The sequence below is a fragment of the Spermophilus citellus genome, assembly GCF_964194105.1.
Source record: "Spermophilus citellus genome assembly, chromosome: 11".
Lineage (NCBI taxonomy): Eukaryota > Metazoa > Chordata > Mammalia > Rodentia > Sciuridae > Spermophilus > Spermophilus citellus.
This window is the reverse complement of record NC_138192.1, coordinates 132,385,823-132,412,540: the sequence shown is the minus strand read 5'-3', so window position 1 is coordinate 132,412,540 and position 26,718 is coordinate 132,385,823. Positions and strand designations below refer to the sequence as shown.

General features: G+C 47.8%; 1 protein-coding gene across 10 annotated transcripts in view; it reads right to left on the bottom strand.

Moving 5' to 3' along the window:
* Positions 1–26,718, bottom strand: part of AGAP1 (ArfGAP with GTPase domain, ankyrin repeat and PH domain 1) — a 496,078-nt gene that overhangs the window by 152,191 nt on the left and 317,169 nt on the right. For all 10 annotated transcript variants that reach the window (XM_081261162.1, XM_081261161.1, XM_081261163.1 and 7 more), the window contains one exon: positions 12,119–12,287. In XM_081261162.1, the coding sequence (XP_081117288.1) occupies positions 12,119–12,287 (169 nt within the window). The remainder of the gene's footprint in view (positions 1–12,118; positions 12,288–26,718) is intronic.

The following is a 26,718-nucleotide window of genomic DNA, read 5'->3' as shown; positions in this document are numbered from 1 at the left end:
AGGGACATTTATCCCCACTGTGGGGCTGTGGGGTGGATAACTTGTTAAAAATCCCTAATGACGGGAATATGATTCCAAGTAACTCCCCTTCTGGAGGCCTCAGCCCTGGAAATACCCAGGGCTGCTCTTTGGGTCCTGTCTGCTTCCTGTGCAGTTTCAAGGGTTACAAAACGCAAGCGTGCAGCTACTCTGCAGACCCCCAGCTGCACCACACCCACTGTGCGCAGGCCCCGGAAAGCCAGGAATCACCACTGGACAAGGAGGCTATCCTAATGGTCACATCTCTTCCAACGAAGCCTTCGCCATCTGCTCTGTCCTCTAATTATAAACCCGAAAAGAATGTAATTCACAACACTACCATAAAAAGTGAGATACAAATGATTTAAGTGCCTGTGAGCCGGGCCCATTCGCTCCAGTATTTGCATTGGAAATCTGCCCTTCTTTTGGCAACCAGAATTTCAGGCTAAGAGGATTTTTTCCAAGGACACATTTGGTATCTTAAAGATGCAGGCAACATGGGCTCTGCATGCTGTGATTCTTGCTTTGTAGGCAGTGCAATCTAACATATCTACAACTGAGACACGAACCTGGAGTTCCTCAGACTACTGTACCATTTTTTGGCTATTATATTTTCCATATTATGTTTACTAGAGCAAAAGAATGTCTAGCATCCAGAACCAGCTGCAATGACACACTTAATGTCAGCTCAATACAGCAAAGTGACTGTGTTCGGAATATAAAATCCTGGAATTAGATGGTTCACGGCTATTTCTTAAAATGTGAGCATAGCTGATTTTATTGTCTTTAATTATGATGCTAAATAAAAAAATGATAGAAGTCTATTTTGTTATATACATTTCTTACAACTTATTTTGCAAAATTATTCAGATGTACAAATAATGTAAATTGTTTCCACCAGAATCCTAACAGATCATCTCTGTATTGAACATACTCGTATTTTTATAGTCATGACCAAAGAAAACACATAATTTCATGCTGAACTTTTTTAATGACATATGCACCGCTGTCCCATGTGTTGTTAGGTCATCCGCACGACAAACTCGGATGTGTAACACCACCTTATGATTTCATGGAGAATATCCTTACTGCCGCATTCCTGCTTCCAGATAGCTCTGGTCGTTTCTGAATTTCTCATGACTGTAAACAATACTGAGAAGAACATCTTCTATGCCTACATTTTCCTTAGGGTAAGGATTCGGAAGAGTTATTAGCAGGACAAACAGCATGTGTATTTCTGACTCATGAAACATGTTGATGAATTTTCTTAATGACCAGTGGCTAAAAGGAAATGGAACCTGGGCATCATTAAAACAACCCAGTCTGTAATTTGCAGAATAGATAATAATAATAAATAGTAATCACGATGATGATCATAATATGCCCCATGTGGTTAATATAATGACCAAATTATGTAAAGTGCTCCAGGAACTGCAAAGCCTCTGTAGATATTTGCTATCAATTTCACCAACAGTGGGTTTTCCTTTTCTCTCTAGTTTATTTTCTAGCAAAAGCTTAAAGTGGTGATAGAGTGAATTCTGTCTCTAAATCTACAGAGTCTGAAAGTCTCCCTTGGTCTCTCTTGGGAGTGGCCTCCTGTGGCGCCTGCTCTGTCTGCCCCGGTGCTGGCTTGGCTGGCATCACTCTGGGTAGGCTCGCTTGCTCACCTGGTGACCACTTAAGAACATCCACCATCAACATCATGGTGCTTAGTGCCAGGGACAATTCAGGGACACCAGATCCCAAAGTTCTGGTGCTTGGTTATGTCAGCATGGCCAGAGGCACATGAGAAAACGGGAAGGAAAAGAAACCAGGCACTTGGAATGGGAAGAGAGAGGAAGAGGAAGAGCGTCACCCGAGGGAGGGGCAGGCCATCTGGGGAGCCAGCAAGGCTGCGGGTGGCCTGGTGCTGGGCTTCTGCTCCTCCCTATGGTTGGATATTACATGGCATTTGGCAGAATCCAGGAGGAAGCATCAAGCACATCAGAAGGTAAGTTCTCACTTAGAATTTAGCTTAAATATTCATTCAAAAGATAATCCATGAGTGCACAGGGCACCTGCCTTTCTCACTTCCCATGTTCATTTGCTGAGGAACACTTGCTGTGGAGGTGCACATCCAGTGCCTGCCGAGCACTATCCTCTCCTGGGAGTGAGCGGCATGACAGGTTTACATGTAGTCCAGTAAGAGAGGCGGGCAACATTGTAAGTATGGAGAATAAAACTCAAGTTTTTTGTGTAAAGGAACAAAATATGGTTAGAACGTTTAGATAATCGTTTTATAAAACAGAAAGCCCAGATATCCAGATCTGTCCTCTTCGCTCTCATTTGGTTCAAATCCCAATAAACGGAAAGTTGGGGCTCGACGGGGCCTACTATCTTCAAGGCAGTCTCCTCCTTCCTAGAGGAGCACAGGAGCTGTGCTGTGCATAACACCCACTGCCATCAGTCAGCACGTGCTGGGGAGCTTTCTCTGGCTACCGTCCCTCCCAGACATGAGGCCAGGGGGCCACATGGCTCTGTTCTCAGAGACTCACCTGTACTCTTCTCTTCTCTTGCAGTTCACTGGTTCCTGCGAAACATCTCTCACAGCTGGACAGAGTGATCACGCAGGGACCGCAGAGCACCAAGGAACACTGCGTTCAGAATGAGGCCACGGAGCGGGCCCCGGGTTTGTAGGCTGGGCTGCTTCTGGCTTTCCCACTCACCAGACATCTCTCTCCAGGTGACTGGTGACTACAGAACAACGGGCCAGAAGGCTTAGAGACGCCTGGGAAAGTTCTCTGCCAACGTGGGAAAGAGAAGCACCCATCGTGGGCAAATGAAGATTCAACTCTAGCCCATGAGGGCCGAGTGTCTGCCAAGACAGCTCTCCTGAAGGCTGCGGGGACAGCTGAGGCCTTCCCAGAGCCCTGCCCTCCTGTGCTCTTCCCTTGCTGACCACCCCCTGGTCTTGAAAGCAACATTTCCACAGCAGAAGCATAATTCCTCACCAACCCCACACTTTTGAGATGAAAAAAAGTTCCTAAAGCAACTCTTATTTACTTATAGGTCCGTCGGTTACCATAGTGACGTACAGCCACGTCTCTAACAGCCCTCTTAGGTCTTTAACGGAAATCATCCAGGATCGAGTTGCTTTTGTCCGTTCTCACAGAGAAGAACACTCCATTTATAGTTCAAATAATTGAGGTAGCTTTCCTTAAATTGGAAGTATGATTCTCATTTTTTTTTAACTGTACCCTAAGGGCCTTGGCCACAGGTTGCTACATTATATGAAAGAAACCAAACAATACTTAGCCTCAGTGTTTACCTCCTGCATGTCACGTGATGGGTGACACTCAGTAATATTTACTTAATGAAAAAATAAATGGTAGGTGATGAAACTGAGAGGATCACAAACAGAAAGAAATAACGGTCTACAACTCCAAGATTCTCCAGCTGAATGACAGGCACAACATAGCACAGACCCGCTGAGGCTCCGGGGAGCCATGTGGAGACAGAGCAGCCAACAGCAAGAACGCGCTCAGCCCGGCTGGGACGCCACAGCTCTTGGCAAGAATGAAGTATTAACTTTAGTGCCTTTTGATTTCAGATTCAACTAAAATTTCAGTTTAAGAGAACCCTCACAAACATTACTTTTTGGGTAAAATTAATGAATTATTAAATTGCTGTCCAAACCTACTCCAATCAAACCTGGCTTATGGAAGAAGATGTCACATGATAGTGTTAGATTCGTTTTTTTTTTGGAAAAATAATTCTCCACCAAGAAGCCTTCCGACTGCAAGGACTCTTCCAGGTTGGCAGAAGGGTGTTCAGCAGAAGCACACACTTTGTGCCTCAGAGGGGGGCGCTTTTAACCAAGGTCCAAAGTGTGGAAAATTCCCTGTGAGCAGCAAGGCTCGGCTCCAGACAGGGGACACACGTAGACTGGCACAGCTCACCTCCGCCACAGCAGACTCTGGAGTTATTAAAATGTTTTCTAGACCATTTGAAACTAAACAAAGAAAAACTTTGTTTCTCTGAGACAACAGCGGATCTCATTTTGATGCTGCGTTATTTTTTTTTTTTTAATAGCTATTACCACTGTAACAGCAGCTTAGCGACTCGCGTCTGCAGTGTGAGCAGTTTTGATAAACAGCCTCTGCGGGCCACACAACGGGGATAATGTATCCTTAAGTACCGCCAATGAGCTGCCATTCTGCACAGCCAATTACTTCTGTGCGTCTGTCACTCAAAGGAAAAATGACTGAGCCCATTAGATCAAACCTTTGTCACTGTTCCTAATGCACTCTTAGGCCTCATTAATCTCCGGGAGCAGCAACAGAGCGGCGGCGGCTCTGCGCCTCCCCCGAGCAGGCCCACGTGAAGCCTCTCATCTCCCCCCAAGTGCTGGCGTTAATCAAGCTCTCCTTATTGCCCCGGTCCCTGTCACGGCAGAGAGCGCTCCCTCTTAAATGCTCTCATTATGACCCATCTTTAGAGCCGGCTAAGTGGAAAAAAAGAGAGAGGGAGAGAGGGAGGAAGAGGACGAGAGAAAGAGGAGAGGAGAGAGCAAGTCCGATCACATTAATATTCATGACAATAATTAGTATTCTAGGTCACTGAATATTCATGCTATTAGTTTGGTTTTTTATGGGTTTGCTGGATGTCCTGATTGCTGAAGTGTGGAGAAAACAGCATGGTTGAGACTTCAGATGTCAACGGCAGTTCAATCCTCAAAACACATTTGCTGTCCCCGCCTCCCCACCCCCGGGAAAATCAGCGCCAACCCTCTGGATGACTGGACCATTCCAACCACTGGGGGCCAAAGTGGGGGAGGCGGAGGAGGGGGGCAGGGTTTCCTTTACAGAGGTCTGGGCACCAATCTGGTGAGGATGCAATCACCCATAACTACAGAACAAAACAAAGACGCACGCTGGAGTCCGGAAGGTAACTGTGGTCCTAGAAGAAACGTCACCACAGGGAGTCACGGAGAAGGGCGACCATGAGACAGAACTGTGGTGACACTCCCTGAGACCCAGGGAAGCCGGAAGAGCTTTCCTGGGCTGCCCCTCAGTGCCAGCGGAGGGGTCTTGTCAGTGGGGAACAAGGTCTGTTCAGTCCGACCCACGTGCCCACCATCTCTACTCAAAAGCTACCTAAACACTTCATGGTGTTTGAAAAATTCATTAAAAAACATCATTGCTCCCTCTTCCTTCCTATTAGCGTAACTACTATGATGAATTAGGGACAGGATTCTGGAAACCTGGGCCGAGCTCGGGAAGGTATGTGGTGCGTATCCCACGAAAACGGAGTCAGATGTCACGTTCCCATCTCAGAGACACCTGCAAGAGGCCCGAGGTGGGACTGGGATCAGCACTGCCTCCAGCATCACCATAACTGTCGGCTACGGCCACTCTGCATGCTGTCACATGTGGACAGTGTCACCAAACCAGCCTGGCCAGAAACAGACCAGAAAACACTCTGGGCACTTTACCACCTTCTCTGCAAGGACAGCTGAAATTAAAGTTGGGAGGCTTACGGCGAGTTCCACTGGAAGGGCAACCAAGGCAAGGGAAGGCAGATGCCACAGGAAAGACAACGGAGCACCATGGACATCCTGACGCAGGAGAGCCTTGGAGGAGGGGAAAGATGTGATGGCATAAGGGAGTTTAGCCAGGTCTCACCTCAACAAATAAGTATCTTTTGGATTCTTCTACTATTATCATTTCTTTTCTTTCTTTCTTATTTTTTTTTTTCCTGGAGTAGATCCTGAAGTCATGTTTTCAAAAACCTTAAGAAGGAAAAGTCCTGAGCCCCTCTGTGTTGTCGAATGAAGTCTTTTTCCTACCTTCATTTGAATGGTAGTGTTTAGTCTTGGCGCAGGTTTCTACGTTCAAGATCACTTGTCCTTGGAAGGGAAGACCTGCATTCTCTCTCTGGTCTGTCAGATTTCTTACTTTGTAGATAACACCGGTCTCCTCTCTTGGATGTTTTGTAGGATTTTACGGTGCTTCCACTCTCTTCCAACTTGATGTTTGTCTCTTTAGATGTCCTGGCTTATCTCTAGCATATTTCCTTCTACTATATGTTGGTATTGCCAACGTTGTCTTTAGCCCCATGCTTTATATTATTTAAACTGGATGATTTTGAGAAATTTTTTTGTAATTGTTTTCTCTTTAATTTCCTCCTGTCTCTCCATCAGTCTTCTCCTGGTTTGCTTTATCTCACCTGCAACACTGTCATCACTGCATAATTGTGGCACCTGTTTTTTTCAATCCCAAAACTGGTTTATAATCTCTCATGGTGTAATTCTGTTCAGCGTGCTGCTTAAGAGTAAACAGAGCAGCAACTTGTTCATCAGAAGCGTATGGATGCACATTCGTCACCTTGTCCTGCCACGGCAAGCTGCTGCCTAGGATTCTCAGCACATGCGCACTGTGCTACAATTCTAAATGCCACCTTGTGTGGTCTGTTTAGAGGGCTGCAGGGCTACCTGGTGCTCAGGACACCACATCAAACAGCAAAACCAGCGACAGTGGCCCAGAATCTTAGGACTCAGAGGGTCCAGTTTTGTAAGCCCATACTTTGCAACCCTGCAGTCAATTTTCTCAGGCGTTGCATTTAGACTATAATGCACAAACCAACGACAACCAATGTGTTAACTTGTTTTTTATTTTTGTTTTTTCCCCAGACTGGAAAAAAGTTTGCTAAACTATTGTGAAGAATGGTGTGCACTGATTTGGATCATTCATTTTTAAAGTATATTCACAAGTATTCTGTGCATCCTAATCTTACACTAAGGATAGCTTAGTAATAAGTGGTTTTTAAGTAATGCTAGTACAGTTAAAAAAAAAAAAGCTTCTCATAATGATTGCACTCCACTTTGTTGCAAAAAAAAAAAACTTGGCATAAAGTCTGTGACAGTTATCCAGTGAAATAGGGTAGGTATACAGAACCATCCTCTTAAATCTTTCTGATGATACTGACTATGACTTCCTTTGAAATTTGCTTCCTCCAAATTCTCGTCTTCGTCTTCCAGGATCAGCTGTCCCCTTGGTCTTACACAACGCGTTGTTCCCATGAACATGGTGGTGGTCCACTCTCATGCATGAATAAGAGCAGGGGGCTGCGGTGGCAGATCTCTGCAGCCTTGAGCAACTTGTTCCTGAAGGCGAAGACTGGCTGTGGACTCAGAGCAGGCGAGTGGCCCACAGGACTGGGGCGTTTCAGCTTAGACTGACAGAGTGGACTCTGGGTAGGCTGGCAGAGTTTAGCATGTGGCTTCTGCTCGGAGCTGCCTTGCCTTGCTATTTATCTGTTTTTCTTGGTGAATGTGCCAAGGTCTGTTTTCCTGCCTTTCAAGCATTAGCCCTGGTCAGAGGTGCCAATCTACCCAGGTGTTCTCCCCAGTGCAGATGCTGCTCCCTCAGTGGGGCTGGTGGCAGGGATGACACTGGCTGGCTCTTCTTGCGATCGACCGTGGGCCATGGTGCCACTGCCCAATCTTGTCCTCCACACTTGCCACAGAGAGCCAGGGGCTCCCTGCCTCACTGTGGTCTCTCTGCGGTGCCTCTGCGGGGCCCCAGAGTGAGCTCTGGGCTCAAGGATCAGCACTAAACTAGCTGTTTCCACAGCGAGTTTCCCCCCTTTGTTCCAAGCCCAAGGCAAAAACTGAAAGGAAGACCACCCCTTTTCCTGCATTTCGATGTGTGAAATGCAGTTGCTATTTCAGAACTAGCAAACTATTTTCCAGTGAAACAGGTATAACACAACACGCCTCCCCACCAGCAGTCTCCTGTCCAACCACGGCATCGATGCCGGCTCTCACCATCTCACCGTGTGCTTCTCTTCTGACTCTGCCACCCCCACGGGGTGGTAGGTTCCCAGGGGGACAGGCTTGTCCTGCCCCCTCCCCACAACGTCCAGAGCATTAATGAGGGTTGACCATGCAGCAAACTCAATAATAATGGAAAATCAAAGACACAAGAGGCAAAGCAAAAAGATATCCAGATCATTAAACAGGTTGGTAGAACTTGAGGTCAACGTTGATACATAGTTAGGAATTGTAACATTTGAATTGGGAATGCTTCATTGTAATATAACTATTCTGCAAAATCAAGAGAAGCATCCAAACAGATATTCCAACTAACAGGAGTTTGGTAAGGTGGCCGGATTCACAAAATGCAAAAAGTAGCAGCTCCCTTATATCTCACCAATTAGATGATATAATAGACTTCCCCCTCGCAATGCACCAGAAGTGATAAATGAACAGAATGGATTAACGAGACCAGACAAGATCTAAATGAAGGAAAACACCAAATTTTACTGGGGAGTGAGAAACAAATTTGAGTGGACCAGGTAAGAACTGTGCTCCATGATAAGAAACTCAGCATAGGGAAGATGCGTCCCTCTGCACCTAACTGACAGCCCAACAGCAACGCCAACTAAGATTGGCCCGGGGGATTTGGTGGCGGGAGAGAGGTTTGAAGTTCATTAAAAAATAAATAAACAAATAGGTAACAGTGGCCAAGAAAAACTCGGGGGTAAAGGAGAAGCTGTAACTCTACCAGATGGGAATGTAGCCATGAAGCCAAGACAATCTGGCAAACGAAGCCAAGGCAAGGCAACCTGCAACCATGGGTCCTGCGGAGTGGACTCCAGGGGCCAGAAGCGGGTATTAGCAAAGGTTCAGCTGCGCAATGAGGACACGCAGGCTCATCAGAGAGAGGGGACGACTGGCAACCTACTGCTACTTCCTGTCACACACATGGATCCACACAAGTCAAAGGTAGACTGGAGACTAATCATGTTTTGGAACAAGGGAACAAAACAATAATAAAACTGTAAACTTGGATGTGCACATCTATCAACTGTGAAATGATTTCAGACTTATTGAAGCTTTCTATACAGTTTAAAATGGAAACCTACAAGTATAAGACTTATGATTTCGTTATATAGAAAAAAAGGGGGGAAAATCTCTATATGAAAATAAGACCATAACATTTACAAAGCAAATAATAAACTGGGGAGCTATTTGAAAAATATAAACTATTCATATCCTAAATATAAAAAGAGTCTGACACATCAGTAAGAAAAAGTCAGGTACCTAGTGAAAAAATGGCAAAGGACAAATTTAAATGGCTGCAGGAAACACGGGTGGCCATGGAGCATACAAGAGGCTCAGCCTCACTCCCACCCAAGCAATCCGGAGACAGCAGGAGCTACTGTGATTGGATCAGCCTAGATGATGTATGATGCCCAACAGGAGCACCAGCCAGTAAGCGAGGTGGCATGGCGCTGGCCGTTGGATGGACGGCACTGTGTGTGACTCTTTCTGGAGGTTCACGTGAAACCATGTGAGTGGTGCTGCCCACTGATGGGGTCACTCACGGCGTTTGCTCTCCAGCAATAACAAGTGTCAGGTATCATTTTGCAGATTAAGATTCAGCAGGTCTGTGCATGCCAGGCCCACGAGGGTGCCGCCGTCACCAGAAGGGAAGGCACACGACACTGGTCCAGGTCAGCAACACCAAGATCAGACAGCAGGGGGAAAAGCACAGGAGCACAAAGGGTGGCCGGCCTCTCCAGCTGACCCAGAAGCCCCAAAGAGCCAAGCAGCAGCATTCCAAGGAGTGGAGGGCGGAGGGTGACAGGAGTGACCCAGGAAGGCCGGGACGAAGGGCTCCAGGCCCACGCTGGACGAGAGCTGCGCCACCTCAGTGCTGGGCCGCTTTACTGCAGATTCAACTTGCTGTGCTGGAATCCCCACGCAGAGAGCATGAGCGTGTTATGAATGAGTTCAGATACAGGAAGCTCATTTTCCAAGAGTGATTTAAGTATGTGAAACCTCAAATCGTAATGCTTTAATTTCTTAAGCAAGAAAGAAGGTATCGTTTTGCAGATTAAGATTCAGTTTAGGAGGTCGATGTAAATTAAAATGCCACAACGTTTTAATGAAGTCCCTGCCTCCTCCAGGAGGGCTGATGCCACCCCAGGCTGAGGGGTGTGGCCAGAGGAGGGATCCTCATCCTGCCTAGACCCTTGCACTTGCCCGACACCAGGGTCTCATGGAGAATGAGCCTGGGCCTTGGGAATGCCTTCTGGAAACACCTCCTACCTGTGAAGGAGGGTGACATCACCCACCCCATGGAGGTGGTATGGTGCATGTGGCCGTTTGCATTTTTATTTATGATGAAAACATTTAATTTTCCTTAGGACAGTGGATTTCAGCACAAGGTGCTCCAGTCTCAAGCCTGAGACACTCAAGGTCCCCATCTTACCCACTCCACACCTCTCCATTCCTCAGGGCTGCTCCCTTGTCCTGTGTACCCAGATTCCTGTCCCTGGCCCCACTCCAACACAGACGTCCTGAGCAGGAGGCCCTGGCTCACCTCCTGGATGGGGCGCACCCTGCCATGGTGGACCCCCTTCCTTGGGTCCCCGTGGCCTGCTGTGCAGGGCTGCATCTATTTTTTTTTGTCTCTCCCCCATATGAGGGTGAGGATCTCTAGGGTGGGGATCATGTCTTATTGACTGTGCCACTGGGGCGGGGGACAGCGGCAGGGACCCATCAGCAGCTGGATAAGTGGCTCTACCTGGCCATCTGCAATGTGAACACACTTCCAGATACCAAGCCACATGTCACTAACACACGCAAGTTTTGCTCATTAAGAAAGAACAGAACATGACAGGTCACAATTCATCTAGCAGGTGTTTCTGCACTTTGTCAGAAAACTTCCCATAATTTTTTTTTTTTTTAATAGAGGAGACTTGATTGACATCTGTTGACTTGAATAAATACATGGATAGATGTCACGTGGTCAGATGGGAGGCGAAATGGCTGGCCACACGGGGGCCAGGGCTCTCCCCACAGCACGACAGCTCCTGCCCGGCGCTGATGCTCGAGGGCACTCCTGGCAGGTGGACATCTCTACGATGTGGGGAGTGGCGGGGTGCTCTACTCGCTGTACAACCTTTTTCCTCCCTGCCCTTCTCCCCTCTCTTCCCACCCAGTCACGCACCACCCCAACAAGGGAACTCTCACAGACATTTTGGGAGAAAGGTCAGCAGGTCACAGGAAGCCACGTGAACCACCTCCTGGCCTTTCTGGAGGAAGTCAGCTTTCAGCCTGATGCGCAGCAAGAGCGTCTTCCCGTTGTCCCTCGCCCTGTGCCTCCCCAGGTGCTCCCTGGCCTGGCATTGCTCTCTGCCCCTCAGTGACCTGCACAAGGCCACTGGCACTGTGAGGCGGAGCCCAGGTGGGCTGCCCCCAATTCTGATTCCTGCTTACCATCCCCTTCAACCACCCAGGTCGTTCACACACCCTGCAGTCGGCACCATCCCTCCCTAGGAGCACCGAGTGTCTCGGACGGGCAACGCGGCATCCTTACAGAGCCAGCCCTAGGCTGGAAACTGCTGTTTGTTTGGGGAAGAACTGGCTGGAGGTGGGGGAGAAAACAATGAGGTTCCATGTGCTGAAGGTGCCTGAGTGCGTCCTTGGAGGGCTCAGGGGCCCTCATCCCTTCTGGTCATCAGCAGTGACAGGAAGGTGGAGGCCACCATGCGGTCGTTGGCACAGATTCCGACATAAAACCAACAACGGCACGGAGGGTTCGCACCAGCTCCCCGAGGCCAGGAACAGGCAAACACACTGGATTTTGAGAAAACACCAATTCTCTATAATACTCAATGAAAAAGGAACATTCCCCTTTAAAAGAGAATCAGGAGAAGGCATGTGGCAGTAGAGAATGACCAATGGTAGGTAAAACAAACTGGAGAGGACTGAAATCTAGGTAGGCCCAGTGTTTCCTTAAACATTGCCCCAGAAGTTTTTCTGCTTTTGTCCACAGAGTTACCAGGCTGGTTGATCCTTGATACTTTATTGATTAGTTCTGTTCCTTTGAAGGACAGCCCTTAGGTACCAATTCCGATCACCGGATGCTTGGTTTGTGCCGCGGACACTGCGGCATTCGGAGCCCAGGGGCACAGGGACAGTGATCAGCCCCTGTCCACACCTAGGGCTAACGACTCCACTGGGTCTCAGAAGCCCAACCTGCCCACCAGCCACACCATCTGTCATCGCTGTCCCTCGTGGTTTCTCAGGTGTCTGCGTTGAGCTTACCTGAATTTGGTGAGATGTGTAAACTGCTCATGTCCTTGGACAGGCCATTGGTTTTGGGGCTGGAGATGGGCGCGCAGGCCGACGTGGCTCGGGGTGGCCTCTTCCCTGGGACTTTCACAGTGGTTCTCAGAAGATCAATCTCTTTACCGTGAACATTCTGCATGTAATCCTGTTCAAAATGTTAAACACCCAAGAGAGATTAAAAAGAGGACCTCTACAATCTAGGACATGAGGTTCTATCAGACGTCAGGAGCTATAATCCCGTGACCCTGCCACTGTGGAAAGCATTTTCAAAATAATGAGGTTTTTATCTGTCTGGTGTGGGCGCACCGCCATCCCCTTTCAATCCAGGTTTTGCATCTATGTCCTGAGCTCACCCAGCACCAGAAACACAGAGTGACTTGGTAGATGCTTCCCTCATGTTGGAAGTATACACACAAACTCCTATTTTTAAAACTTATTATTAGGGACCTGGATTCATCCTATAAATTCTAGGAAATATTTTCTGGACTCTGGCAGTTATTTCCTGATCCTTTCTGCCTCAGCTGAGAATACTGTTCAACTTCCAGGGAGACTGGCTGCATGGTGGGAATCCAGGAAAGCTGCGTGCAGAGCTGGAGGGCTCAATCAGAGGCAGGGAGGCAGGAGTTGAAGGATTAGTGGGTTCGTGGAAGGACAGGAGGAATCTGATGTTCAGAGCATGTGCATCACTTGGTCCCTGATTTCTGGGCTTCTCTCAGAAGTCCACCTGTCATACTCAGAAAGGCTTCTGCCCTCTGGACGGTGGAGGCAAGAGACCTACAGCCATCAGAGAGGAGCCTAGCTAAACGGGGAGCTCGCTGTGCAGTCACTTAACACCTCACTGTGGAGCAGAACACCCCGGAGAAGCAGGTGACGGGTGGGGAGGCAGAAGGCAGAAAGGCAACTGCTATGGTTTGGTAACTGTCCCCCAAAGACTGACATGTCATAAAGGTTGGTCCCCAATGTGTGGTACTACTGGGAAACGGGGAGACTTTAGGAGGTAGGGCCTAGCGGGAGGCAGTTAGGTCAGTGGGGGTGTGTCCTCAGAGGGGACACACCCAGGACCCCTCCTGTCCCGCCCTTTGTTTCCACGAGGTGAGCAGGCACCCTCTGCCACACACTTGTGCCATGCTGTTCTAACAGGACCAAGCAACCACGGGTCATGCCCTGAAACCATGAGCCAGAATGACCTTCTCTTCTTGTCAGTCGACTATCTCAGGTGTACTTTGTCAGAGTAAGGGAAAGCTGACTAAAGCAGCAACCAAGAGGCAGGGTGGAGGGTCTGCTGGTGAATCAGGGTTCACTATTGTCAACGAGGCACTATTATCATTATTATTTTTGATATGGGAATGAGCTGAGCTTCCTGGTGGACAGAATAGTTTAAGCACTCTGGACCACAGTAACTGAATCACACATTATGAAACGACACAGACTAAGTCGTCCTTAGATAAAACTTATTATTAGATAAGTGATACTTCAAGTGTTTTTAGACTAAGCCGGAAGGAGGAGTAAACATCTTTCTCTGGCAGATTCTTGGAGGATTACTTTTAGATTCGTATTCATTATCTGTGACTAAGGTCCGGCGAGTGTAACTTTAGAACTGCCAGACAATCCTGAGTCTGGCTGCAAGGGGCCCAGGCAGGCTGGGAAAGCGAGCTGATGGCCCGTAGCTTCCCACACGTAGCTGACCGACGTGGAAGAAAACCAGATAGCAGCAGAGCACCGGGGAGGAGGCCAGGGCCAGTCCAGGGGAGTCAGGTGGACACGGGGACACCAATCGAGGCAGGGAGCCAAGAGAAGGCTCCTTGGCTTCAGGGAAAGAGGCCAGTGACTTCTAACTCAGCTGCAGAATGATGTCCATGGCCAGCAGGTGGAGGGGTGGAGGAGCCCCTGGTTTGTCGACATGCAGGAAGCTTGCTCGCTGGAGGGATGGTGTGACAGTGACCAAGAGGCCAAGATTCCAGCCTGGGGGACAGGCATGTAACCACGGGTCCAGGACGCAGGTGAGCAGAGCTGCCCTCTCACCACCCAACAGCGAGCGGGAGGGGTGGCTGGGGAGTCACCAGCGCAGACCTTTCTGCAATTGAGTGGGGACAAAACAGACTCCAGGAAAAGGTGATGGATTCCCCAAGGAGGAGGGTGGGAACCCCATGAGTGAGGTACAGATTCTGCAGGTGCTCAGGTAGCAGACCTGCAGGGCCCCGGCGACTTCCCGCAGACAGACCACCAACGGCCGACTCTCAGTCCAGGACACAAGCTCCAAAACTGAGGCCAGGAACAGGAGGACCAACGTGACTGCGGACCATGGGGAGGGGTCAGAAGCTGTCCCCAGTGAGGCCGGCCTTCCTCAGCACAGGGTCCGATACCAGAGAAGGTGCTGAGTGCACACCTCTGACACCAGCCCAGGTGGGGCCAGCAGCAGAGGCAGGGGCCACCTGATGTCCTCAGGGCCGGCCAGCAGGGGTCCACAACTGCCCCCCTGGAGAGGGGAGGTGGAGGAGGGAAAGCAGAAGGTTGTCTCCAGGCTGGGAATCACAAGCCACCGAGAGAAGACCCCACATCAAAGACAAGAAGCCAGACTCCCCCAAATGTAATTGACTACGAGAAAAGATGTGGTTAGGAAAGGATGTGGAAAGACGGGGGAAAATGTTGTTACTGTTCAATCAGATTGACAGCCAAGGAAGGCTGGGAGAAATGCAGGGGCTCAGAAATGCTGACAGAGCTCAGCGTGCAGGAGGGCCTAGGAAACGCCCGTCGGAGGAGAGGGTGAGCCTTGGTTGGCGCAGGTCATTTAAAAGAATGGTTGTTCCCACACATCTTAACTGACTTCCTTTAACATCCGCCCCAAATACACAACTCCAAGTTTGAAAACCAAAGTTAATGCTTGTAAATAATGGAATTCCTTCTTGCATAGTTACTCCTTTAAAAATATCAACTTGCTATAACTTTCTCTTTTAATGCCAATTCTTAACAAATTAAAATACAATAACAGGAGTGTAATTGAGCATTTATTGCTTATGAGCTCTAAAATGAGGCTAATCAGAGAGTGACTAAGCCTCAGCGTGGGCTCTTTTAATAGGCATGTTTTAACATACAATAACCAGGATATTTTATTTAAAATTATTATAGAAATGTACTGAGTGTCTGCTCTCTGGATTTGAACGTGGCAAGGGAAGACATTTATCTTCAGCTCAGCATGGGCTAGGGTCTGCGTTCTCGCCTGAGTTAGGCGCTGAAACTTCAGACGGACTGGCTCTAGAATATCAGAATGTCAATTTGACAACTACTTTATTTCAAGCCACTAAAAAATATGCTAAGTGTTTACCAAGTACAACTCCCCCGAAGTCCTCCAAGCTGGTGCTTCATAAACAGTGGGAATGCCAGGACACTGGGGTCTGTGGCTTCTAGATTCTCCCAAGAGAAAGCACACTCAGTTTTCTACTTTGGAAAGAACTCACCCTGTTCATCTTTCCCCAGCGTGGCCCTTGAGCAACAGGAGCTGCAGCCACTAAACAATGTTGTATCCTCAGAGGCAGGACACAGAGCGCCTTCCTAGGTCTAGGGTAGGGAACTCGCCGGGTCAAATAAAGATGGCAAGCTTGATTTTGATATGCAAATGTCACAGATACTACCCTGTGCAACTAACCCTGTTCCTTGTAGAAAATGCTGATCGAAGATAAAAGGGGAAAGATCCCTTTAACAAGGCATGAGGGTAATTCAAAGCCAAGTACTTTTAAACAGCACTTAACAAGTCCCTGGGGCCCACTCAAGAGCCAGGCCCCCCAGAGGTGCCATCTCCTGCCCCTCAACAGCTTGAAAAAGTAGTAATTGCAAACCTATTTGCATTTTTCTTCTCAAGTTGTCCATGCTCATCATGTGGATTATTTTTTCCAAGCAGGCGCCTGAGCAAAGGGACCCGTTCTGAGCGTGCCAACAGCTCCGTAACGGTGCCTGCCGTCCCCTGCACCCTGCCCCCGCACCTTTGCCATTCCTTGTTTTTTACATTTCGCTCCTAATTATGTTGCATCTATTGCCGTACACTTAATTAGCTGCATTAATGTGATTTCTTTTCACATAGTCAAGCAATTAAGAGCTATGATTGAGTTTCATTCAATTAGCCTCAACAAACATGCTAATTGATGTCCCAGATGCAAATGAGGTGCAATGAGAGAAACCTGCTAGCAATTGAGAGCCATGTCAGAGACCCGGAGCTTTCAGCTTGCTGACAGAAGCACAGCTTAACGCGGCTCCCGCCTTCTGCGGAGCTGCCATAGGAGAAGGATGTGGGGCCATTAGCGCCTCCGTGTACCAGATCACTCCTGATACGGAGAATTAATTGATTCGCTTCTGTACAGTGTTGTCCTAGAAATTCGCAGTTGTGTGTTCCCAGGACTGGGAGGTTATCCACTGGGTAACGGGCGCCTCAGCGAGCGGAGCGGTGCAAAGTCCTCATCGACATTCGGTAACGAGACCCCCAGAAAGACACAGGAGACTCTCCCCAACTACACACCACCACCGGCGGTCCTGCAGCCCTCTGTGCGTGATGGCCTATTCAGTTCTCAGTAAATGGGGAGTTCATCTTCGTCAGCTCTGGGGCATCTGGCACTTGAGTTAAGCTCAAAACACAGCAATCCATCAATAGTCCCTAAAAATATCTTAGTATATTGATTCTCACTGCCTCGAATCCGGAGGTTACCTTTGGCTGTCTGGAGAAGGATGGTTTGCTGATGTATTCATAGAGGTACCAAAAGCAGTTAGCAAGATCTTGAAGCTAAACCGAAATGCATAAACCATCTGCCTGGCATCTCAAAACCAGACCTTCAGAAAAATGCACAAGGCTTTGAAAATCTGACAGCTTAAATTCTACTTGCTTTAAATACAGATAATGTAATCAACATACTCCATTTTATCTCTGCTTTTTTAAAGAATTAAGACTCTTATGATGATGGACAAAATAAAGCAAATTTTGGTTCCAATCAAGTTTTCCCAACATGTTCTAGTTTCTAATGATACATGTATTCATAAATTTAGTCCTTTTTTTTTGTATTGGAAATTGAATCCAGAGGCACTTTATCACTGAGCCCCTAGCCCGTCTCAGTTTTTATTTTGAGACAGGGTCTCACTAAGTTGCTGAAGGTCTCATTAAGTTACTGAAACTGGCTTTGAACTTGTGATCCTCCCCCGCAGTCTCACCAGTTGCTGGGATTACGGACGTGCACTACTGGACCCATCTAAAATTAATATTTTATAATGATATTATGATTCTTTAAGTTAGTCAGGCATACTAAAGTTTATTTTTTTAAACATAACCAACTGAGTTTTTCCTTAATTTAGCTTAGTAATCCTTATTATATGACCCCTGACAGTCTATCAGGAATTCAGTGCAATTTTCAAAATAATCCTAAGGCATTATTGCCTTTGTATCACTGTGTAGAAATCTGGTTTATTTGTTCTAATTAGTTATACATGACAGTAGAATATATTTTGACATATCTTACATAAATGGAGCATAACTCTCATTGTTCTGGTTATACGTGGTTTATGCGATCACATATGCACATAGGGTAATAATTAATGTCTGATTCCCTCTACTACCATTCCTACCCCAAGCCACCTCCCCTCACTTCAGACCTCTCCGTCTGATCCAAAGTAGATCCCCGCTCCTTGTGAATCAGCATCTTCAATATCAAACATTTGGCCTTTGGTTCTTTGGGTTTGGCTTATTTTGCTTAGTATAATATTCTCCAGTTCCATCCATTTACCAGCAAATGCCATAATTTCATTCTTCTTTAAGGCTGAATAATATTCCATTGTGTATATGTACCACAATTTCTTTATCCATTCATCTGTTGCAGGATACTTAGGTTAGTTCCATAGTTCAGCTATGGTGAATTGAGCTGCTATAAACATTGATGTGGCTGTGCCACTGTAATATGCTGATTATAAGTCTTTGGGTATAAACCTAGGAGTGGGAGAACTGGGTCAAATGGGGGTTCCATTAAGTTTTCTAAGGAATCTCCATACTGCTTAGAAATCTGTTTTGATGGTGCAGAAGGGATGGGGTAAGAGTTCGGTGCCTAAGTGTGAATCAGGCAGTGGTTCCACAGGGTACTAGTAGGCATGAGAGTATTATTCGCTGTCCTGCTAAGGACAAACAAATACTCTCACTTAAAAATGTCCCTAATAAACCAAAAGCAGCTACTCCTTATTTTCGAGATTTCAGCCCCAGAGCACATGTGTCCTTAGTCTTCTGAGTGCTGACCCAGGAGGTGTGTGTGAAGACCTGTGGGGACTGAGAGCTGGTGGGTGCCTCTCAGGGAGGTACACTGCAGTCCTTCGGAGGTGCCAGCTGAACTAGTCCCTTTTTTTGGTGGAACAAAATTTTAACCTGAAAGAACGACTTTGCCACACACAGACTAACTACAGTGATCCAGTCTGGGTATCTGGTAGATTTTTTCTTTAAAAACTACACAGAAAACGGATTGACAGTGCTAGTGGCCCAGGATGAAACCTGAACTCTCTAGCAAAAATGAGAATGTAAGAACTTGTATCTCTCAGAATGAGCTCGACACCTTCCAACATTCCTGACAGCACTGGTGGGGAAATGGATGAATATTCTGTTTGGATGTTAAAGGATGAAAAGTGTCGACATTTGTAAATACGCACATTTCATTTTGAAAGAATTATTTTGTTGGAAATGACCTATGCGAGGCATCCTGTGCGTGGATACGACCAAGAAAGACGGAAGGAAGAGTTAGTGATAAGGTTTCAGATCCCAGGCTGTGGACCTGGTGTTAAGCCCTGCTGAGCTGTGAAGCAGCCCGTGATCACGTGAAAGGTCTGTTAGAACACTTTCCCCATTCCTACCACGTATATGTGTAAGTACAGACGTGCTTCACACACAGGACCAAAGCAAAGCACATTGCAAGGGACTGATGCAGAGAATCCAGCTCCCAGCCTAAGCCAGGTATCAAAGGGATTTGAAAAATGTAAATCAACACTAGTCTTCTAGTGATTGTTTTTGGAAAACTATCTTTTTCATAAGAATATCGGTCACATTAATATGCAACGGGTAGTTTAGTGTCTTAAATGAATTTTTAATATTTGAAACTTTTCTTAGTTTAATTTCTAACATGGTAACTATCGATAAAGAAAATGCACATAACCCAAAGCTCTTTGGAGTCCCTCTGTGATTTTAAAGGGTGCGAGCAGGTCCTGAACCCAGATGGTCTAAGGACAGCAAGTCTACACGTGTGGAAACCTGTGGGTGCTCTGTGTGACCAGGTAAGAGCACCAGAGCTGGACATTGCAGATGGTGGACAGGTGTTCCACATTTCACTGTCTTCTCCTGGAGGAGAAAAAGTGACTCAATTCTTCCTGTTTTCACTACACTTCATGAATGTCCCGGTTTGGAAAGGAGGCAGTAGTTCATTAAGTTCTATTTTTAAAGTCTTACTTCTGGGGGAAAAAAAAAAAAACCTATGTAAGAGAAACCATTGTTAGAGGCACTGCTGCTCTCAAACTCCATTTAACATGATTTTCAAAGGAAACTAATCCATAAAGACATATATAGTGCCATCCATTCAAAAAGATCAAGCAAATGTTCAGTCCCACACGTATGAATAATAAACAATAGCCTCATACATAGTCACACTCCTAAAAATACCATGAAAATACTGTAAAACTGGGAAGAATCTTCTGGCCACATCCTTTCAGATCACATAACTCAAAAAAGACAATTTCTCCTTCTCTCCAAAGGATCCTGGCCACAATAGCAAGGTAGGAGGTGGCTTCAAAGTGACAAAATTCTATGAGAAATAATTTTGTTTCCCAAGACAGCCAACAGGATTCCAGTGCTTCAGTTTCAAAACTGCCCTGGTGAAGACCAAGGCTCCAAAGTGCCAGTGGGCATGACCTGTGGCCATGGCAGGAGGAAGGCTCCTGGCCCAGCAGATGTCTCGTGCCCGTGACCGAGGCAGAGGTAGCCGTGGGGAGACTTGATTCTTAGTTAAGTGCTTCACCAAGTCTGAGCAACGATGTCATGCGTGGTGAGAGGGGAGGCTGGCGAGCCGTCGTGGGGCTCCGTGGTGCAAGTGTCCTGCGTCACAGCGGGCTCCCCACCGCGGCTGGGGCAGACTTCTGCATTCGTGGGCTGCTGGTGCCCTGCCAGCGTCCGTCCAGGGGGACAGGTTATTATAATATAAATCAAAATAGCAGAAAATCCCAAACTGAATGATGGACATACCTTCTGCTCCTCAATTGTATCTGTCATGACTGACCACCTGCTCCAGCAGCGTCACACCGCAAGAAAGGTTTTCTCATTTGGGGTTAAATTGAATATGACCCAGCTGTAACCCATGCGTGCTCCAACAGCCTAACGTGCATTGGGTGCGAGGCCGGCGGCCTTCAGTACCGCAGGCACGAGTCACTCCAGCTCGGCCAACTTCCAGGAGTCGCCCCCGCCCCTCTGCTAGCCCTGGGTTTCAGTATTTACCTGCAGCCTGAAGTGGCTGGACCCTTGGCCTACCTTGGTGACTGAGTTACATAGAAACATGCACCATGATGGATATTAGGAGAGGCTGAATGTCTTGAAAACTTCAGGTTTCTTGGGATTAATTTGCTGGAATATCTAGCACTGAACAAACTATGAACTCGGAAGATGGCAGAGCCCGAAAAACTTCCACTTCAGCCTTAGCCCATCACAAATTTTAAAGTACCTGTGATCTTCAAAAAGTCCACCTAGCTCTATTTTGGGGTCACCTCCTCCTATGGGCTTCTGGGCACGGCTTTCCCAGGAGCCACCGTCTTCCCAGAGGGACTTCACGGCACCTTACATCACACCACCAGTGACCACAATCTTCTGACTTTGTAACTAAGATCATCTTCTGCGGCTCTCCTGGGTGCATCCTGGCCAGGGCACAACCTCTGGTCTGGGCCAGGTGCCCGGCCCTAGCTCCACTTTCTCCTCAGGGGCTCGCCAGGGGCATGTCTTCCACCATTCTGTCTCCCCGAGGCTCCGTCTTTAGAAACAGTTCCTGCCTCATGGGGTTGTTGTGAGACTGAGTGAGATAGTACACCAAGAGTTTAAAATAGTGCCCACGTCCTCAATAAGTGTTAGCCTTCACTACTCATCTGATGAAAATACTGAAATATTTCCCCTCTGACTTTGTGTGGCTATTTCTTGGCTGAAGATGTTATTCCCAACTGCAGGTAGCAACTCTGACCTGGCAAGCCGCTGGGGGTGACTTTCAAAGTGACTCTTCACTGGGTAGCATGGGGGGTTAAAAACCTTCCCCTGCAAACGCATGACATTCCCTACTTTTTCTTCCCTTCCTTTTTTTTTTTTTTTTTGATGGGGGAGGCATGTGTATAGTAGTCAGACATTTTTATTGCAAAATGCCGTCTGGAAAAGATGCAAAACAAAATTGCTAAAATGCAAGGGAAAAAACTAAGGGGGAAAAACAAAAGGCCCCTTGCCTTTGCTTATTGAGTTCAAAGGCATAACATGCAGCACCCTGCAGCAAATGGGAAGCTACACTAATTTTAAAGCCATAAAACGCTATCAAGTGCCCTGCGGGGCAGGACTACTCTGAAGCTAGTGGCACCTAAATAAGACATGGTTCATTTACTTCGCAGCTTAGCCTAATGTAATCATCAGCGGATTCTTAGCCTAGAGTTGTAACAGGCAAATAGCCCAAGCAGAGGCGGCCCTCCCAGCCATCGAGGGGGCTGCAGCTAGATTGCTGTTGATTAGAAAATTTTTCAGTTTTGACAAGCACTTAATGAACATAAATCGCACCTTGATTGGTTTCCATTTGGGGCCACAGGCACACCTGAGAAGGAACAGGCCTCTCCAGCTCCACCCCTCCTACCTCGCGAGACCCCAGCAACAAGCCGGCAATCAGGTTATGAGCCATAGAAGAAAATATTTATAAAATACAATAATGAAATTCAATTTCTTAGGAGAAGTGAAAGAACATTTCCTTGCTACCCCCCACGGCCACCCTCTCCCGCAGGGCCCTTGGTCGTGACTCACTGTCACAGAGGAAAACAGAAGGTTTTGATTTATTTACCTTTTGCAAGACTCTCTGGCCACAATTTGTAACACTAAAAAGGCTGAAAATGGAAAACAAAATGGTACAAATTGGGTACAAAGGATGGCCGGCACTATGTGACACATCACGCTGATGGTGACAGGACTGTCTCAGGACTCCACTGGAAGCTTGCAGCTTCCGTCCCCAGCCAGGCTGCCGAATCTGCAGTATATTTACAGAAACCTGCTTATCCACACATATGCCCTATTTCCTCACCTTACTTCGAAAAGCAAGAAGGCAGAGTGTTTCACCCCAGGACATAGCTAGGCAGGGTCTGGCCGTTGCGTGGTTTAACTGTGACAGGTTCCGACATTCCGTCCAGTCTTGCCCTCCTTACGCTCTCTACGAACATCGAGATGCCTGAAACAGCGTGGCTGCCCTTTGGCCATTCCTTAAAATCCCAAACACTTTCTGAACCCTGGGGACTATATGAAATCAACAAGGAATTCCTTAGGCAAAAACAAGACTGTGATAACGGATCTAACTTGTGGTGTGTGTGTGCATCAGGATGGAGCTTTTCAGTAGCTGAGGTGGGGGCGGGGGCAGGCACACACCTGTAATCCCAGCAGCTCAGGAGGCCGAGGCAGGAGGATTTCTAGTTCAAAGCCAGCCTCAGAAACTTAGTGAGGCCCTAAGTAACTTAATGAGACTCTGTCTCTAAATTAAAAAAAAAAAAAAAAAAAAAGTAAAAATGGGCTGGGGATATGGCTCAGTGGTTAAGCCCCCCCCCCCCCCCCTAGGTTCAATCCCCAGTAATAAATGAGAAGAAAAAAATTACAGATATTTTCCTGAAAATATTTTTGCTATCAGGGTGGAATCATTTCACAGCCTGGGAAATATTGACACATGAGAGAAAAAATTCACATATTTTCCCAATCAAGTTGGATGAATGACAAAAGTATTTCCTAGGTCAGCCAAAGCCCAGGCAGGAAGTGTTTGGGTTGGGGGATCCCATGTGGCCACAGGGTTGTTGGCAGGTCGTTTTCAGGCCATATGGATTCCTGGTCATCGCTTGGTTACTGAACCCCACGATTCACTATATTCATGGCTGGGTCCAGCAAACGTCCCAGTGGTTCCTCTCAACCAGTGACCTGGTAAAGCTGGGTGGCTTTAAAACCCAGCTGTCCCCTATAGTCCTCCCTCAGTATGTCTATTAGGACTCAAGCTCCCAAGAGGCATCTGCGCACACACAGCCACGCACATCCACAGCACTACTCCCAGTAACCCAGAGGGCACGCCTGTCATCCCAGCGGGAGGCCGAGATAGGAGGGTGGCAAGTTCGAAGCCAGCTTCAGCTAAAGGCGAGGCGCTAAGCAACTCAGTGAGACCCTGTCTCTAAATAAAATACAAAATAGGACCGGGGATGTGGCTCAGTGGTCCAGTGGCGGTGGATTCAATCCCCAGTACCCCTCCCCACAAAACAAAAGAAAGCAAAACACCAAGAGGGAGAAGCAACATGGCTGGCATCCTGTGGGTGAATGGACCACAAACGTGATCTATCCATTCAACGGGATGTATTCAGCCCTGAAAAAAGGAGAAAATCCTGACAGGCCACAACATGGATTGAACCCTGAGGACATTATGCCAAGTGAGACCGCCAGTCACAAAGAGAACTACTGTGTGATTCTATTTATATACATCCCAGGGCAGTCAAATGCAGAGGGACAGAGAGCAGACTGTGGCTGAGGGGAGGGGATGGGAATCAGTGTTCACTGGGTATGAGGTTTCAGTTTTGCAGCATGAATCAGATCTGGAGATTAGGGGTACACTCAACACTTAACTGGACATTTAAAAAATGATTAAGATGGCAAATTTTGTTATATGTATTTTACAACTAAAAAGTAACACGAAAATGCCCACCAGCTCCTCTCCCACCACAAATCCTTTCTTCAACCACAGCAAATGAAGCTCATATATGGCTGTGACATTTTTCTATGACTTTTAAGCACCATGGGCTGCATTCCTTTCTCATGGCTTCAGGGACTTTAGGCCTAAAAATTGGAGAACAGGCCAAGCATGTGGGTTAACTGCATCCTCCTCATCCATCCATCCACCTGTCCGTCTATCCATCCACCCATATATCTATCCATCCATCTACCCATCACCCATCCATCTACTCATCCACTCATCCATCCATCCCTCTGTCCACCCACCCACCTACTCATCCACCTGCCCACCCCTTCATCTACCCACCACCCTCCTACCTACCTACTCATCCATCATCCATTTGCCCACTAATTATCTTTTAACCCATGCATCTATCCAGTCCCAGGGACACACTAGTGACAGAGTCTACAAGGTACTCTATTCTCAAGGAGCTGCCAATCTTGGGCCTTGAGAAATGCCAAGAGAACAGGAAGAAATGTCTCCAGAGAACAAGGTGAAGGCACAGCTGGCAGGTCCACAGAAGGTGGAGGGCAGTTCTCAGGAGGGGGCACTTAAGACTGGATTGGAAAGATGAGTCTGTCCAGGAGGCAGAGAAGGAAGGAGCAGTCCCAGTAGGACAACTGCGTTGGTGAAGACCTGAGGCCAAGGACACGGCAGCTGTTGGATAGGAGAAGCCCAGAGAGCTGGAGGAAGGGCGAGAGGGGACTCCTGAGAGGTGGGCGGGGCAGGAGCAGGTCAGGCCTGGTCATCTTCTCCACCATGGACACATGGGAAGGAGTAAACGGAGGAAAATGAATAACCGCTGATCGCTGTCCATGGAAAATCTCCACGGCAGGGGGCCATCCAGCTGAGCTGAGCAGGAAGGGCAGAGGGCAAGAAAGTTTGGGAGATCACCTCTGCAAGTGTGAGTTCTGAGTCCTCCTGGATGAATCCCCAGGAAAGCAAGGAGGGGAAGGCGAGATGTTGGATGGCAGGAAAACAGCCAGCAAAACAATCACGGAATAAATGGCCTTGAGAAACTTGGTGACATGCCTGTCCACCCGAGTCCCAGAGCTCCACGTGCTGCTCCAGAGGCCACCGTGGAGGCGGTGGAGCAGCAGCAGGATCTGAAACCACGACTGTGGGTCCCAGTCCCGCACGCGCAGCCTGCACAGACATAGTGGCTTAAAGAGGAGCTGGGGCAACGGCTGGAGATCAGGCAGGAAGAGGGAGGGAAGAGGCAGGACGCACCTCCACTCGCTCCTCTGTAGAAAACAACTGAAGCTGTGCCCAGAGCTCTGCACGCACGGGAATGGGTCCTACGTGAATGTTCATAGTACACTTCACATCAACCACCTGTTGGAGCTGCAGCAATCCCACCGTGGTGGAGTCAGCTTTCCGACACTGTGACACATACCTGAGATAGTCGACGTAAAGTAGGAAGGTGGACTTTGGCTCACAATGTCAGTCTGCGGCAGCTCAGCCCCACTTGGGGCCTGTGGTACACGGTGGGCGCATGCAACCCAGGACATTGCTCATCTCATGGCAGCCAGGGAGCAAGAGAGAGAGACAGGAGGGGCCAGATTGGAATGTCCCCTTCAGGGCATGCCCCCAGTAATCCAACTTCTCCACCAGGTCCCACCTCCCACTGCCCAGGCACACAACCTAGGGACCAAGTGTTTAACACATGGGTCTTTTGGGGGACATCCAAGACACCAATGACAGCATTTGAGATCCGTGACACCAATGACAGCACTTGGACAGAGGCAGAGCATCGAGTCTGACCTGAAGCAGACAGCATCTGTGTATCAAGGTCCTCAAGATGACATCTGCACCACTAGCTCGGAGCCCAGGACACTTCAGATGGGGGCTGGTTTTATTTGGGGGTGGGGGGGGGAGGATGGAGGACATGTCAGATCCAAATGTGTGAATTTCCATCCCAGCCCAGGCAAAGTTCCCATCTATGAGAATTATCTCTTTAGTTCCAATAAAGGGAGAAACTTTGGATTCTTTCTGCTTCTGTGGACCGTCTCCTGTCACCCCGAGAACCTTGCAGAAATATCAGCTGTGACTCAACCTATTATTCATAAAGCCATGTGCCTAAAACAAGGAGGTCAAACTAGAATAGAAATGTGGACTTGCTGCTGGAGCTCCCAGTCTTTGTTGCTCAATATCTTTACAATTTCCTAATCTACCTTGAAATGATTCTTTTTTGGATTTCAGTGCAGTTTTAGGTATTATAGTATTTATGTAATGCTCTGTGTATACTTTCTCCTCCCTCCTCCACCAACATCATCTACCCTTGGCGGGTGGGGGTGGGGCATGCTGTGTAATACGAGGGTCATGGATCTGAATCTCAGCAGAATCTTTAAAGCAGAACCAGGACTGTTGATGTGAGGTCTGGAGCCCAGGCAACCTTGGAGCGCAGGCACTGCAGAATCACATAGCTGAAGCTCCAGTGTGGCCAAGATCAGGCAATGTGACCCCTCAGTACTGAGCAACGCCTACATGCTGAACAAGTACCAGGCCTGGGCAGACACAGCCTTTGTGCTCCATCAGGTGGGAGTGGGGGCCGTGGAGGCCCACCTGTTCCACAGGTAGCAGGCTGCAAATGCAAGA